Below are 17,496 nucleotides of genomic sequence, written 5' to 3' on the forward strand. Positions count from 1 at the left end.
CATTGGTTTATATTTCTGTTTTTTTGTGCCAGTACCATACTCTCTTGATGACTGTGACTTTGTAGTATAGTCTGAAGTTGAGGAGATTGATTCCACCAGTTCCATTTTTCTTTCCCAAGATTCCTTTGGCTACTCAGGGTCTTTTGTGTTTCCATACAAATTGTGAAATTTTTTGGTCTAGTTCTTTTGAAAAATACCCAGAAATAAACCTACCTAAAGGGACTAAAGACTTGTATGCAGAAAATTATTAGACACTGATGAAAGGAATCAAAGATGACACAAACAGATGGAGAGATATACCATGTTCTTGGAAGAATCAGTATTGTGAAAATGACTGTACTACCTAAAGAAATCTCAGAAGGTGTTATTTCAGTGGAGCCCTGGAGGATGTGAGAAACAGCCCATTATGTGGATGCAAGAGGTGGGGAACAGGGTGCTGATGGTCTCAGGGATGGAGAAAGTGCTGTATACTTCGGAGACAGGACACACGGTACATGGGATGAGAGAGAGGAAGGAATCAAGGCCGAATGCCAGGTTTGTTGGCTTAAGCAGCTGGGTCAATGGCGGTGATGGGCATAGCCCTGGGCAGCTGGACAGGGGGACTGCATGACTCTCTGTGGCCTGCAGTCTAGTCCCCTTGGAGATGGTGTTACGCACCTGGTTCTTGGACTCTTTAATCAATAGAAATTGATAAAGAAGCCAGACAAGAAACTCAGGCAAGGCTCTCTACGGGGACTCATGCTGTAGCACGAGGGGCCAAAAACAAGAAACAGGTCCCCTTGCTCGCTCTCCTAGAGAGAAGTGAACTGGTCCCCTAAATGTGATGAGGGCGGAGGCAGATTGGTGAGCTGGGCGGAAGGGGAGGCCTGCGTGGCCGGCCCACCCCCTTGGTGGTGCTGTGTGCAGGGATCATGTGCCCTTACCTGCTTTTGCTCCAGGCTCCTCAGAAGTGGCCCTTGGTTTGTGGCCTTTTTGTATCTTATTGTTCACAATGTGTCTCAACTGCCCTTGCGTGTGGTTATGTTTAGTACTTTATAGTTTCCTTGTATTCTGTTGCTGGGGGAGGCATTTGTCCAGGTCCAAGTGCAGGCGCTCAAGTAGAGGGTCCCAGGTCCCAGCCTGTCTCAGTTGTACTCAGCCGTTCCTCCTGGTCCCCTAGGGGCCTTTGAGGCCCTTCTTTTTGTGCGCCTGCTCAACTTTTAAAAGATTGAATTGCTCAACTTTAAAAAGATTGAGAAAAGGAACCAGTCCAGTAGGAGCATTACAAGCTGGATGGATTTGTGAAATGAGACTGGCACCCAAATGTAAGAGGACGTTGTTCATCAAGTCTGCCATTAACTGTTACATCTGGAGAAAACAAAATCAAAAATGTTTACTGAGACGTTTAAGAATCGAAACTTCAGGATGTTCTGTATATGACATCTTTTTTTCATTATCACAGAGAAGTGAGTTGAAGGTGCCATAAAACTGGCTGAAAAGTAATTTTCCTAATAGTTCGAATATTAATGACGGTTATCTGGTCTTTGTCCAAAGTATTTGCAGGCAGGGATTCATGATACTTGTCTAAAACCTCAATTCCTAAAGCATTTCTTGTGAAAATAGGAACATTCCTGTGCCCAGATTCTCAACAATAAAAGACACCAGGAGCGTTTTCAAAACTGTTGGCCTGATTTAAATTTCACTGGAAAACAGCTTTTTAAAACTGAGTTGTCTGTATGTGGTCTCCGTGTGATCACTCCCCACTGGCAGCTGGTAACTGCCAGCTTCTAGCGGCTTGAGAAAGTGAGCTGTTTCCCACGCTCCCACACGGCAGCCCAATCAGGATGTTTGTGCTGGGAGATGTTTGGATGGGGTTGGGGCAAAAAGGGCGAGAGACCAGCTGGACGAGGCTCCTTCCCCAACTCCCGTCTCTACAGCCTGTCCATGCATTCCAGAAAATCATTGCTGGTGCCAGGTGGTGATGGAAATTATGTCACCTGAATACTTAACAGCCCATGAACTTTGGTAAAATGGGAGGGTTTTGCTATGTCTACAGTAACTCCCAAACCTGTTGTTCTTCTCCCTTCCCGGGGCCCAGATTGGCTCCATCAATGCTGAACCTTTTACCTGGTTCTTGGCAGGTTGTAGAGTTTCTTGTCTGCCCCTGCCCCCTCCTCTAGGAATGAGGTCTGAAGTGACTGAATGATGAGGCCACGGGCAGAGGAGGAAGGGAAGTAAGTCAGCTGGAAAACTCACAGGACTTCTAATCAACTGAACAACTGCAACTCCCTTCGATGCATTCCTGTTCTTCCAGTCTGTAGCTTCTTGAAGTGCAAACTAGGGTGCCACATGCAAAGTCGCTCCCATTGAATTCAGGATTTTTTTAAAAATTCATGGACTCCAGAAGTAAAAAGACCACTTGTGTGGTGTTCTTTGCCCCCAGTGGACTGTGTGTTAAGAAGGATATGAGTGTGTTAATCACTCAGTCATGTCCGACTCATTGTGATCCCGTGAACTGTAACCTACTAGATTCCTCTGTCCTTGGAACTCTCCAGGCCAGAATACTGGAGTGGGTTGCCATTTTTCTTCTCCAGGGGATCTTCCCAACCCAGGGATCAAACCTGGATCTCCTACACTGTGGGCAGATTCTTTATCACTGAGTCACCAGGGAAGCCCTGGAAGGATATGGGAGAGGCTCAAAGCCTCATCCTAAGCCTGGTTTTGCAAGGAGGCCCAAGCATGCCCACCACCAGAGGGGCTATGGTCCCTTCCCCATTTTCCCAGGGAATGTGGATTTTAGTTGGATAAGAACACAGCAGTATTTTCATAGGCTTTAGACTAGTTTCAATAAGTGTTAACTGGACTTCCCTGGTGGTCCAGTGGTTAAGAATTTGCCTGCCAATGCAGGAGACATGGGTTTGATCCCTGGTCCTGGAGGATCCCACATGCCACGGGGAAGCTGAGCCCATATGCCACAACTACTGAGCCTGCCCTCTCGAGCCCCATGCTCTGCAACAAGAAAAGCCACCACAGTGAGAAACCCAAGCGTTGCAACTAGAATGTAGCCTTGCTTGCTACAACTAGAGAAAGCCCTCGTGCAGCAACGAAGATCCAGTGCAGATTAAAAAAAAAAAAAGAAAAAACATGATAATTGATTTCAAGAAGTGGTAACTGATAACTGGTTTCAAGAAGGCTGAATTAAGTGACTAAGCGAATTAAGTGAACATAGTGATTAAGAAGGGTCGATTTGGAGTTGGTCTCCCTGGGTTCAAATCCTGGTGCTGCCACTTGTTGGTAACTTTGGACAAATTGATTCACTTACTAATACCTTATTTTCCACCTCAGAAAAATGTGGATAATAGTAACAGCTATTCTTGGGTCTGTCCTCCATGATAAATAGTGAAAGTTCTGTTTGACAACTTCATTGGCAAAAGACAGGGTTAATCTATGTTTTATCATAGTCATTTTTCTTATTTTAAAAGAAATTCAATTGCAAACATCTTTGGGACCCCAGACACTGTGCCTGCTATCTGCCTGGCGGGGTTGTTAAAAACACTCTCAGCTGAGAGTAGCACCTTATTGCTTTTCTTGGCACCTTTTGAAACCTGGTGACGTTGAAATGGAACATGTTCCTCTTATTGGTCTTTCTTCTTGAAAACTGTTTGAAATACCCTTTGGCCTGCTTCCCATTGGAATCTTGATATTCTTTTATTTACATGTAAACTTTGTTTTCTGATCATGCACATAATACATTTATCTTGAAAATTTGGGGGAAAAAACAAATTTATTAGAATAAAAATGACCCTCAGAATTTAAAAAAATGGTAATAGCTATTCCTATGGGGTTCTTTTGAGGATTAGATATTAATAAGAGGTCTGGAACATGGTAAGCATCCAGTAATGCTAGCTATTGATGTAGGTCATTAATCTGCTCAAAATAACAACACCCTCATGGCCCATTCACATTTACTTCTTGACTCTCATTTGCTTATTATCTCATCATCTGTTTGTGTTAGTCCTCCACATCCTTCTGGATTGGGGGCGCCTTGAAAGCAGAGTCTGGGTTGTGTGCATTTGTGGACCCACAGCTCTAGCACAGCCCTGGTTTGTCATGATTAGTTCACCTGTTGAGTAAATTAAGGCAGGCTTTGATGATGACTTATGTTTGAATGGTGCTTTTTGTGCCACGAAGCACACACATGGGAAGCCTAAGACTCGAAGTTTAGGACCCTTGCCGAAGTCATATGACAGAGCCAGGTCCTGTGATTCTTTTATTTATGTATTTATTTAGTTGGGTCAGGTCTTAGTTGCAGCTCCTGGGCTCTCTAGTTACTGTGTTAGGGCTTAGTTGCTCCGAGGCATGTGGGATCTTAGTTCCCCAACTGAATCAAACCTGTGTCGCCTGCATTGCGAGGCAGATTCTTAGCCACTGGATTACCATGGAAGGCCTAAGGTCTGTGATTCTTGCCCTTGCTCCTTCCAGTAGGCTGCTCTCTCTAGGAAGAGAATGCCAACTTCTGTAAGTCCAGATCATGTCTTTTGCCAGTTTTATTGTATCCGAATCTCACATAAGTGAAATTTTATAGCATGTACTACAGTTGTGTCTGGACTCTTTTGCTCAGCTTAATACTTGTGAGATTCACTCATGTTGTTTTGTGTATTTTAAAAAATCACTGTATGGTGTTCCACTATATGCTAAGACCAAAATTTATTTACCTGTTCTCTTGTTGATGGGTATCTGGGTGGTTCCCAATATTTGGTTGGGCTTCCCCGGTGGCTCAGTGGTAAAGAATCCCTCTGCCAGTGCAGGAGATGCAGGAGACGTGGGTTTGATCCCTGGGTCAGGAAATGGCAACCTGCTCCAGTATTCTTGCCTGGAGAATCCCATGGACAGAGGAGCCTGGTGGGCTACAGTCCCATAGGGTTGTAAAGAATTGGACATGACTGAGCATGCACAAAATTTGGTTCTCAGTCTCTGCACTCCTTTTAATGATGCTTGGTTTTTTACAGGTCACCACAAATGGCATCATTGCCATGAGTGAACCCCCAGCCAAAGAAACCCACCCTGGGCCCTTCCCACCAACCTTTGGAGCAGTCGCCCCTTTCCTGGCGGACTTGGACACAACAGATGGCCTGGGGAAGGTCTACTATCGGGAAGACTTGTCTCCCTCTGTCACTCAGCTGGCTGCGGAGTGTGTCCAGAGAGGGTTCCCAGAAGTCTCTTTCAAGCCCAGTAGTGCGGTGGTTGTCACTTGGGAATCCGTTGCTCCCTACCAAGGGCCTAGCAAGGACCCCGCCCTGGAAGGCAAGGTAAGCACCCGTCCAGGCCCAGGGGCAAATAGTCTAATACGTTGGCTTTGCACACTTTGGTCTTCTGGTTTGTGCTACTCTGATGTACACCACGTCCATGCGATTGATTAAGGTAGGACATCCAAAGCAAAATCTAATAAGCTATTTATTGCAGGTCTGAAATGTCCAAAATTTTAACCACAGGGCTACCTAAATCTGTGTTGTAATGATGATCCAATGTAAAGAAAGCCAAGATCCCTGAGATAATTAGCCACATGGCAAGGACAGAGTTGATAAATTACAGCCCTAGCTGCTCTTATTTTGGGTGATAGATAATGGGAGGTGATTTCTAGACAGAGAATTTATTACGAGTTTATGAATATGCAGTGATAAAATAATAAAGCATTCCCAAGGGATGTGAAGAACTAAAGACAAGACCCAAGTTCTAGTTGGGGGGACAAACCCCCCACCATCTATTTGTACCATGTGAATGGTTCAGGACACAGGTTTCTTTATAACCAGGGCTGCGGTTTCTGTAGATTCAGTGGTTGGGAAAGATGTTAGGCTGTGTAGAGCTTGGACCTGCACTTAGATGGGGAATATTTGAGCAGGTCAAGAAGCCCATCTCTAGATCTGAAGTGAGCCTTTAGGACATGCTTCAGTTTCTCCTTGGAAAAATAAATTCACTCCACCATTATTTAACTTTTATAGCATGACAGGGTAAAGTACAACTTGAAAGGTCCAAAAGCATCTTTAAATGGAGGAAATGTTCCAGACTGGTGGTTCCCAAAGTGTGTACCACAGAATACTGGTCCTACAGACAGTCCTTGAGGGAAAAGACTCCTTGGGCCAAATAAGTTTGGGAAATGCTAAAACTATAGGTCCGTCTTGGTGTCTCAGTCTGGAAAGCCCTACAGTACGGAAACCTGCTTACCTTGGTTTAATTTAGTCAGCCCTAAACCTCTTGGCTGTACCGTTTTCCCTCCCAAATAAGACATTGCATCCCACAGAGCACACTTTGGAGAAATCTGACATGTTTTGCTTTGGCACCTGTACCCGCCTGAGTGGCATGCTTGAAAACTGTTTAAAATTTTCAGTTTCCTGGGACTTCCCTGATGGTCCAGTGGTTGAGACTCCATGCGTCCATGACAGGGGCATGGATTCCTTCCCTGGTGGGGGAACTAAGATCCCACATGCCACATGGCATGGCAAAAAATAAATCAATAAAATAATACCTTAAATTTCTCAAGTGTGCATCCTCTTTACTTGAGTAATAACTGCCCGAACCATTGTACAGAGCTCTTGCCTGCCTCAAGGGTCCAGTCTCCTCTCATCCTGACTTCTCCAGTCCCCCATGTTGCAGCTGGACCAGATTATTTGCAATTCCCCGATGAGGCTTTTTGCTTGTTTGTTTTAGCCACAGTCTCACGCACTAGCTGTGCTCTGCTTGTGATGGCCTCTCCCTGACCCTCACTGCTCGTGTTGAGCGCCTGCTTGTTCACTCAGCCTCCTCTGCCCCCGCCCCTTCCAGCCCTGGGCACTCTGCCTGCACGCAGCTCGGTTACAGAATCCATGCTTTAGTTTGGGAATGTTTTGTTCAGATGTCAGTCTTCCCACCTAAACTGTTAAATTCTTAAGTGCCAGGATCATGTATTTTTATCCTTCGTCTTCACAGTGCTTGGGGCCATGTCTTGCACCCAGGAAAGGTACTAACATGAAGGAATACGTTCTCTGCCCGATTCTCATATGCTGGCTCACATAGTCCTCCTAACATTTCTGTGCAGTAGGTGATTTTCTCTCCGTTTTACAGATTCAAAAATCAAGGTTCAGAGAGGTTAGGTAACATGCCCAAGGTCACTCAGCCAATGATGAGGGCAAGGAGTTGGATTCAGATCTGTTTTCTCCCAAAGCTCACGTTCTTTCTTACTGAACAGTGCTTGGGCTCAATAAACTAAATAATAAATGTAGTTGAATATGTTTAATGGCTGTGTAAACAATTTCTGGGGATAAGAATTAGCAAATTTGCTTGAGAGATAGAGGTAGCATCTCTATAATTTTTGGTTAACCCTAGGGTCACAGTTATGCAGAAGGTATTCATTGGCTTATTAGAAAATTTCATGTTGACATAGCCTTAGAGATATTTAAGTGGAATTATCCTGGAATACTGTCCTTGCTACAAAAATATTTCTTTAGAATAAGGTGCAAATAGTGCCATCTCTGTATTTTTTATATGTAGTCTGGTGAATAGCACAGTTTTAAGATCCTGAGTAACTGAATCTTAACTCATCTTTACAGAGAAACACATTCCAGTCCATCCTGGCCTCCTCTGATTCCAGCACCTATGCCATCTTCCTTTACCCTGAGGATGGTCTGCAATTCTACACGACGTTCTCAAAGAAGGAGGAGAACCAGGTTCCTGCAGTGGTTGCTTTCAGCCAAGGTTTAGTAGGATTAATATGGAAGAGTGACGGAGCTTATAATATATTTGCTAATGACAGAGAATCAATTGGAAATCTGGCCAAGTATGCTTTTTTATTCTTCAGTAGATTCTTCCTTTAATAAGACTCTCAACTGACTGTTTTATAAGAATAATGTAATGGGCTTTATAGAATATCACCTAAAAATGTGGATTTAAATTCTGTAGGGGACTTTGCTGGAAGTTCAATGGTTAGGACTCTGCGTTCTCACTGCCAACAGCCCAGGTTCAATCCCTGGTTGGGGAATTAAAATTCTTTAAGCCATGCAATGTGACCAAAAACAAACAAAAAGTTTAAATTTTGTATATAGTTTTTATATTATGTAGTACTTTTTTCCTGATGAATTCAGGGAATATACTCTTAGAATGAAAGGCATCCAAGTTTTTAGATATCATTTTCATTTGAAACAGTTTTATCATGTCTTCTATAAAGTTAGAAATACAAATTATTCAAAACTATCTCTTGCTATGAATCCATGGCTGAGAGGATTTTTCCCTACACTGACTGGGGCTGGGAATGTTGTTATAATAGAAACAGTGCTCTCTTGGCCTATTTTGTAGAATTTGGCAAAAGGGGGGAAAGCTCAGACTTTTTCTTTCTAATAATTAGACTTAATTATTCTTTAAAAAAGGAAGCACCTCCTCCTCCCAATTTCGTTTTGTCAATGGAGTCTGAAACTCCTCTACCCTTTGATAGTGTACTGGTAAATATTTAACAACTGACTTTATGCAGGTTGGGGAAGCCCTCACTCATTTATAGCATTTGCTTATTTCCGTGGCATAAATATGTCTACCATGGCCGGTCTTCAGCTGTTACATCATGTCACTCACCCGGAGGCTGAGAAAAGGTGAACCATTATATAGTATTCTCACCCTAGAGGTGCAGTAGATTCAGATAACTTCAAGAACATAGCTAATAGGAACATAATTCATATGGGATGACTTTTTAATATAGTTTGTTTAATTGTAAGTTTATATAGTTTGATTTTTTATAAGCTGGTTCTAGCAAGCTCCTGTACATCACTGCCTTTACTCAAGTCCCAGGTAGACAGACTGATCAGACATCCAGTTTCTGCAGGACTTTCTTGATTTCTCACCCCCTGCCCCAGCCCAGTCTTTTGCTCAATGTTCTCCGTTGAATAATGTATGTCCCTTCTTTCTCTCGTATAATCTGGTCACTTTGTACAATTTCTGATAGTAAAACAGTATCAGAACAGTAAAAATGGTAGTGTAAGAAGTAGAGATTAGGGTTATTGTATTGTATTTTATAACACTAAAATGCCCTTAGATTCTGAATATCTTTTGCATTTTACTATACCCTCTGAGCATAAAAAGGTTAACTGAGATCTGTCCAAGGTTCCACAGCTAACAGTGTTAGGATTTCTAATAAACCAAGTCTGTCCTGTTTTCACTCATAACTTTTGACACTAAATACATGGTTTTTTCCCCTCTTATCAACTAATTCTTCAACTCTTCAGATACCAACTGGGTATCCTATAACTTAATTCAGTTCTGACACTAACTGCTTAGAATCAGCACAGACCTCACAGCTTAAGGGCTCACTCCTACAAGGCTGCCCCCCCTTCAGACATCCCTTGAAAGTCCCAAGTTGCTGCCTACACTTCCTATCAACCAGCTATAAATTGGGGTCTCCATGACTCCTTGCTCAGGTTTGATAATTTGCTAGAAAGGCTCACAGAATTCAGGGAAGTACTTCACTATTACTAGTTTATTATAAAGGATAGAACTCAGGAACAGCCAAATAGAAGAGATACATAGGGCAAGGGGCAAGGTATGAGGGGAGGAGGAGGTGAGGGGCTTCCATGCCCTCTCTGGGTGCACCACCCTCCTAGCACACCTCTACTGTGTCCACCAGTCCAAGAGCTCTGTCAACCTGATAACTTAGGAATTTTTATTGCATAGGCATGATTGATTAAATCATTGGCCATTGGTGATTAACTAATCTCCAGTCCCACTTCCCCACCCCCTTCCTGGAAGTCAGGGTGTGGGGCTGAAAATTCCAACCCTATAATCATGCCTTGGTCTTCCTAGTGACCAACTGCCTTTCTGAAGCTACCCAGGGTCCCCAGCCACTAGTCTTCTCATTAGCATACAAAAAGGCATTCTTATCACTCCAGAGATTACAAGGACCTAAGGGGTTATATGCCAGAACCAGAGACAAAGACCAAATACTCTCGTATCACAGCATGTCCCCAGAAAGAGCATAATGGGAAAAAAATGCACACAGATCCAGTCAACAGGTTGCTCATACTGACGAGCAATTTGTATAAACACATTTTAAGGTCTGAAAATATCCCTGAGCATGCCTCTGGAATGGCTGAGAAGAAGCCTTTGCTGGGCTTGGGCCCACCGGATACAGCTTCACCATATCCTGCTGGACGTTCTCAGCTCTATGAGGACCAGACAGGACCACATCTGCTCACCTATCCTCCGCCAAGGCTGTGGGCAGTAGCAGGCCATGGGGTTTGAATTGACATGGATCTCCGGGGCTCCTTCTGCTTGGTTGGTGGGGGCTGTTTGTAGGTTGCTGGCCTGTTTCCAAGAAGCCTGTCCTTCCTTCTAGGAGCAGCAACTCTGGGCAACAGGGCATCTGGGTGTTTGAGATTGGGAGTCCGGCCACGGCCAGTGGCGTGGTCCCCGCGGACGTGAACCTGGGACTGGATGACGGAGCAGAGTATGACGATGAGGATTATGACTCGGTGACGCATCTGGGCCTGGAGGACGTGGTTACTACATCCTTCCCTTATGAGGCCCCAAGAAGGGGAGACAGTGGCACGTACAACACGCCCAGTGACCTCTCCCCGCGCCGCATGGCTACTGAGAGACCCCTCACACCTCCCACGGAGAGGACCAGATCTTTCCAGTTGCCCGGGGAGAGGTTTCCCCAGCAGCAGCCACAAGTCATAGATGTGGATGAAGTCGAGGAAACAGGAATCGGTAAGGCCATTTGTGTGGCAGGTGGTATGTTGTTGGATACTTGGGCTTCCACACAGGGGAGCGTTGCTGGGGGTTGTCAGCTGTGTGCATTATTTGGAGGTTTGTAAGGATGAGAGCCTGGAAAAGGAGGGGTGGAACTTACGGCTACAGAGCATGAGTGAAGTGAGAAGTGAAAGTGTTAGCTGCTCAGTCGTGTCCGACTCTTTGCCACCCCGTGAACTGTGGCCTGCCAGGTTCCTCTGTCCGTGGAATTCTCCAGGCAGGAATGCTGAAGTGGGTAGCCATATCCTTCTCTAGGGGATCCTCCTGACCCAGGGATTGAACCCAGGTCTCCCACGTTGAAGGCATATTCTTTACCATTGGAGCCACCAGAACACGGGTGGAGGGACCCAAAGGCTGCAAAGACTGAGGGATCCAGAGTTAGGGCTGGGGTTAGGGATCCAGAGTTAGGACTGGGGTTAGGGAGACTGTAGAATGTGTCCTCTTTCAAGTTTCCTATTGCTCTTCTTTTTGTGTGTGTTTTAAAGAGAAAAGTGCTTTAGAATTATTTTGAAAGTCAGATTTCCTTCCTTATTTGTGATTTCTGAGATCAGCAATATACTCACCCACCTGAAAAAACATTTTAGAAGTTCCTCTGTTGACATGGTTTATCTTTGACATTTATTTCCTCTTGGTTTATGGAAGGAGGATGGTTGATTATTTTTCCTCCAGGCTCCAGTCAGTTTCAGAGTTAGTTTGTGAACATTAAAAATACAAAATAACCGGATCCACTTTTCTAGGATGGTTTTAAAGTATAACGTCTGTTTTTTCCATAAGATGTTATGGAAAAACCCAAACAAACTTAACTTTTTGGCCAAATCAATATATCAGACCATCACTGCATGGCAAATAGATGGGGAAACAATGGAAACAGTGACAGACTTTATTTTCTTTGGCTCCAAAATCACTTCAGATGGTGATTGCATCCTTGAAATTAAAAGATGCTTGCTCCTTGGAAGAAAAGCTACGACCAACCTAGACAGCATACTAAAAAGCAGAGACATTATTTTGCCAACAAAGGTCTGCCTAGTCAAAGCTATGGTTTTTCCAGTAGTCATGTATGGATGTGAGAGTTGGACTATAAAGAAAACTGAGCGCCAAAGAATTGATGCTTTTGAACTGTGGTGTTGGAGAAGACTCTTGAGAGTCCTTTGGACAACAAGCAGATCCAACCGGTCCATCCTAAAGGAGATCAGTCCTGAATATTCATTGGAAGGACTGATGCTAAAGCTGAAGCTCCAATACTTTGACCACCTGATGTGAAGAAGTGACTCATTTGAAAAGACCCTGATGCTGGGAAAGATTAAAGGCAGGAGGAGAAGGGAATGACAGAGGATGAGGTGGTTGGCATTGCTGACTCAATGGACATGAGTTTGAGCAAGCTCTGGGAGTTGTTGCTAGACCAGGAAGCCTGGCCTGTTGCAGTCCATGGGGTTGCAAAGAGTCAGACAGGACTGAGATACTGAAGTGAACTGAACTGAATGTATCATATTTTTGCTAGTTTCAGAGGAAAATGTAGCATTTTCAAGTGTACCATTTGAATTCCAGCATGCATTGAATTGTCTTATAAAAGACATTGGAACTAGACTGTGTTCTTTTTTTATTTTTGCCCTTCAGGTTGACCAGTAATATTCCTGTCAAGGGGCTGGCCCAAGCCTTTAAATGATACTTAACTATGATTGTTTCTACTATGAAGTTATCATAAGGCCCTCAAAAAACCTACTCTTAAAAAAAAAAAAAAAAAAGAAAAAAAACTGTACTCTTCCCCCCTCAAAAAGAATTTAAGATAAACAAAGTCAGATTTCCCACACTTGAAAACCTTGAAGAAATATAGTAGAAGCTAGTAATAAATAATCACACTCAAAAAAAGAAAAATCTACCCCATTCCACGTTATTCACCCATTTTTATTTCTCCTTACTTGTTGAGGTTTGTCTCATAGCGATAGCCATAGATGTTTATTCTTATCGAGGATCCGAAAGCATGGGCAGGATCTGGTGGCCAGAGAAGTATGCTTACTTCCTTCTGAGGCACAGAGATGGAGCGGTGATGTTTAGTGACATGATGAGGACGTGGGTTCATGTCTCAGGGCTCCTCTTACACACATGGCACCCTGGATTTCCCGGGGTGATGCTGACATCTAGCATGTGGCACCCTGCTCTTACAGCTGGACCTCAGAGTGATCTCCCCAGGATAGGTCATGCGCATGTTTATTTGCATATGTTGAGTTTTGAGGGCTTCTCAGGTGGTGCTAGTGGTAAAGAAACTGTTAATCGCTCAGTCCTGTCCAACTCTTTGCGACCCCATGGACTATAGGCTGCCAGGCTCCTCTGTCCATGAAATTCTCCAGGCAAGAATACTGGAGTGGGTTGCCATGCCCTCCTCCAGGTGATCTTCCCGACCCAGGGATCAAACCCAGGTTTCCTGCATTGCAGATAGACTCTTTACTGTCAGATCCACCAGGGAAACTCCAGAGTGGTAAAGAACCCACCTGCCAATGCAGGAGATGTAAGAGAGGCGGGTTTGATCCCTGGGTCGGGAAGATCCCCCGGAAGAGGGCATGGCAACCCACTCCAGTCTTCTTGTCTAGAGAATCCCATGGACAGAGCCTGGTGAGCTATAGTCAGAGTCAGCAAAAATTCAGACACAACTGAAGTGACTTAGCATGTGTGCATGCATGTTGAGTTTTGAGTCTCATCCTGCTTTCACACCACATAGGTGTCTCTGAAATTCTCATTTGTGAAGCCATCACTTTGAAATGAGAGCATAGCTAGTTCCAACAACTCATGGTAATATATTACTTGGTACTGGTAACAACAACAACAACAAAAAGCCTAGATCTGAACCCCAACTGTGTTTAAAAGAGATCTTCTCTGCCCTTAATCCCAGTTATTTCACTGTTTTTATTAGAAAGGTTGGCCTTCTGTAGCCAGCAGTGCATTCCTGGTGTTATTTGAATAGTCATCCACAGATACATCAGCCATAACAGACCCACAGGGAGCTGAGCTTAAGCAATCAGTAGCATCACATGCGTTCAGTTCAGGGCCCAAGTGTCCTTGACTCCAAATGCCATGTATGCATCCAGGAAATTCCCTTCTGGGTGTGTAGAACTGGAATCTACCTGGGGTCAAACTTTACTTTTATTTTCACTCGTAACAATTATAAATTGGGTCATTATCCCCTCCAAAAGTTCATCCTTTCTTGTGCTTTTGAATTCATTCCAAATTAGTGTGCTTTGGATTTTTAAGTTTAATGAGCTCGCTCATCATTCTAATAAAATCAACCTTGGAGGGAGAGCCATTTGCACTAGGGAGAAATTTATGTTTCTTGGGCCAAAGGCTGTTAGAGCTGGTATGACTGAGGAATTATTTCTAACCAGCTTTTAACTCTAAGAGCTTCTGATTTACCCCCTGGTGAGAACAATGGGGCCAAAAAGTTTAAAATACTTTAAGCTCATTAAAATGGCACATTTTGTGTTGTATGTATTTTACCACGATAAAAAAATAATTTTAAAATATTTTAACGTCTGCACTCAAATTTGATGCTGTTTTTATTAGAAAGGTCAGTCTGATGCATATCTGATGATGTTTGATGGATGCCATGTTAAGATTGACTTTGGACAGCTATCACCCAATATTGACTCATTGATAATAAGGACATTGGATTATAGCATTTAAAAAAATTCACCCTTGCGACTTTGCTGGCAGTCCAGTGGTTAAGACTCCATGCATCCATCTCAAGGGGAGCAGGTTCAATCCCTAGTCAGGAAACTAAAATCCCACATCCCTCATGGCACACCCAAAAGGTAAAAATTAAAATAGTAATAATTCACCCATGTGATTTCTCAAACTCCTTTTAGACCTACATGCCTCAGTGATTTGAGTGATGGAACCACTGTACTAGTTAAGTGGCTACAGGTAGAGAGCCCTGTGTCTGAAGGACCTAAGCAGACACTCTGCAGGTAGAGAGCCCTGTGTCTGAATGGCCTGAACAGACGTCTCTGCAGGTAGAGAGCCCTGTGTCTGAACGGCCTGAGCAGACGTCTCTGCAGGTAGAGAGCCCTGTGTCTGAGCGACCTGAGCAGACGTCTCTGCAGGTAGAGAGCCCTGTGTCTGAAGGGCCTGAGCTGACGTCTCTGCAGGTAGAGAGCCCTGTGTCTGAATGGCCTGAGTCGACGTCTCTGCAGGTAGAGAGCCCTGTGTCTGAAGGGCCTGAGCCAACACCTCTGCAGGTAGAGAGCCCTGTGTCTGAAGGGCCTGAGCAGACGTCTCTGCAGGTAGAGAGTCCTGTGTCTGAAGGGCCTGAGCTGACGTCTCTGCAGGTAGAGAGCCCTGTGTCTGAAGGGCCTGAGCCAACACCTCTGCAGGTAGAGAGCCCTGTGTCTGAAGGGCCTGAGCCAACACCTCTGCAGGTAGAGAGCCCTGTGTCTGAAGGGCCTGAGCAGACGTCTCTGCAGGTAGAGAGCCCTGTGTCTGAGCGACCTGAGAAGACGTCTCTGCAGGTAGAGAGCCCTGTGTCTGAACGACCTGCGCGGTCTTGCACACTCGGGGGTGCAGGGTTCTAAAGCCCCCTCGTCTGGAGCCCGGCGAAGTGCTCACTGGCGTGCTGTGTTCTCTCCGACAGTGTTCAGCTACAACACGGACTCCCGGCAGACGTGCGCCACCAACAGACACCAGTGCTCTGTGCACGCGCAGTGCAGGGACTTTGCCACCGGCTTCTGTTGCCGCTGTGTGGCTGGCTACACGGGGAACGGCCGGCAGTGTGTTGCAGAAGGTACTGTGCCTTTCTGTGATCCTTTTTAAAGGGGAGAAAAGGGAGGAGTGGAGATTTTGTTTTGGTGCTTGTTTTGAAATCTTGCCTTTACCCAGATCTCTAAAGGTCGGTGGTGGTTTCAGCTGGGCAGTGATATTTCATCTCACTCCTCGTTCTTGCTGTTTCTCTATGGGGGTGGGGGGCGGTCCTGGGGAATGCCCTTTTTTACTAATAAGGGGAGGTCTCTTTCCTTCCTGTGGTGTTTCTCCATCTCTGAAATGATGACTGTTGAGAACCCATCTTCAGGCTGAAATGTTGAAATTATGCAACCTGGACCATGAATTGTCAGCTCCCCTCGTTTTCCTCCATTTCTTTCAAACCTCTTCTTTTGGCATCACTCAGACTTATGTTGATGGTGGTTCAACTCCAGCAGGGCCATGATGGACTGGCCAACCCAAAATGTTGGGTTGGCCCAAAAGTTTGTTCAATAAGTACTTTATTCAGTAAAAGTCTTGGTGAAAATGACGAATGTGTCTTTTATTTGTACTTTAAACCAAACTAACTTTCTGGCCAATGCAATATGTAGGGGTAAGGACTATTCCAGTCCCCCTTCCCTTTGGTATTCCTGTCCTTGTGTCCCCGGAACCCCAGCATGGTGATGGAGGAGCAGAAGGGGCGCATCACAGCTAATTTTGGAGACCAGACCCATTGTGCTGTCAACTCCATAACAGATTTGGCTGTGGGCTGGCTTTAATCCTGAGCTCTGCACCCCCAAAAGGATCAACCAGTCTTGATGTTCTCAGATGTTCTGAAAAATCTCTGTAAAAGTCTAGAGGGTCCAAATAACACTTTACTTAGAGAGGTAGACTTATGGGAACCCAGGACCATAAATTAGAATGAAAGCAAAAATAAAACAAACTGTACTGAACACCTGTCTCTGCAGATGCCAAATCACTCCACTTGTCACCCGTCATTTTCCTTGTGTGTTTAAGGAGGAACATCAGTTGCTTGGCAAAATATGACTAAATAAAACTCAATTGGAGGAATACTTTTCTGTTTTTCAGATTTCTTGCCATAGCTAAAGTTAAATCAGTTATTTTAATTTGCTTAAAAAAAGAAAAAAAGTTTCCAAAAAAAAGGTTCCTTCTAGGTCACAATTAGTGTTGTAAATACTGTCTTTAGCAAGGACAGAAAATTCTGTATGCTTTGCATGTTAATTTGGGGGGATGTTTTAAACATCTATAAATGTGTTATCTCTTTTCTTGCCCGTTGCCCCAGGAATGACATGCTTTTGCTGCTTTGTTTTAGGTTTGGCTTTTATATCTTGCTTGTCCTGGGAAGAACTTCCACAATTTACAATGAACCCTTCTTCTCAAAGACCAATCTCATGAGCTCTTTTCCATGCCAAATGTCAGAGCTGGAAATGCTGACAGGTTGCATTTGGCAGCAAGCTTGGATATGAAAGATTGCTCAGCTACATTTTTTGACGTTCTAAACACGCCCTGTCATAGTTCTGTGGTTTCAATATTTTTTGGAATCTTACTACTTTTGAAATATTTTTCTAGCTCCAAGTTTGATGGAAAAAATTTGGTTTTCTTCCCTTGGCTTTCCTGCTTGTTTCTGTAATTGTTTGGGGGAGGCATTTTTTCGATATTAGTCTTCTAACTTTGTAGCGTTCCCCCAGTGTAATGACACAGTTTATGTGCAGAAATACTCTTGTGTCGAATCTGCCTTGGCTTGTCAGTGACCTTGTTTTGGGGGTTTTGTTGCTTTGGGGGCCACACCGTGTGGCATGAGGGCCCAATCAGGGGTTGAACCCATGTCGCCTCCAGTGAAAGTGTGGAATCTTCACTGCAGGACTGCCAGGGAGGCCCCTCGGTGACTGCTGAGTGGCTGTGCTGCACGTAGTCGCTCAGTCGTGTCTGACTTTGCGACCCCAGGACTGTATGTAACTCACCAGGCTCCTCTGTGCGTGGGGATTCACCGGGCAAGAACACTGGAGTGGG

The 17,496-nt window shown here is 44.5% G+C and overlaps 1 protein-coding gene across 1 annotated transcript in view; it reads left to right on the forward strand.

Moving 5' to 3' along the window:
• Nucleotides 1-17,496, forward strand: part of NID1 (nidogen 1) — a 94,256-nt gene that overhangs the window by 23,160 nt on the left and 53,600 nt on the right. The window contains exons 2-5 of the mRNA XM_065922256.1: nucleotides 4,989-5,288; nucleotides 7,563-7,789; nucleotides 10,328-10,701; nucleotides 15,362-15,511. Coding sequence (XP_065778328.1) covers nucleotides 4,989-5,288; nucleotides 7,563-7,789; nucleotides 10,328-10,701; nucleotides 15,362-15,511 — 1,051 coding nt within the window. The remainder of the gene's footprint in view (nucleotides 1-4,988; nucleotides 5,289-7,562; nucleotides 7,790-10,327; nucleotides 10,702-15,361; nucleotides 15,512-17,496) is intronic.

This window comes from Muntiacus reevesi, chromosome 2 (genome assembly GCF_963930625.1).
Source record: "Muntiacus reevesi chromosome 2, mMunRee1.1, whole genome shotgun sequence".
Lineage (NCBI taxonomy): Eukaryota > Metazoa > Chordata > Mammalia > Artiodactyla > Cervidae > Muntiacus > Muntiacus reevesi.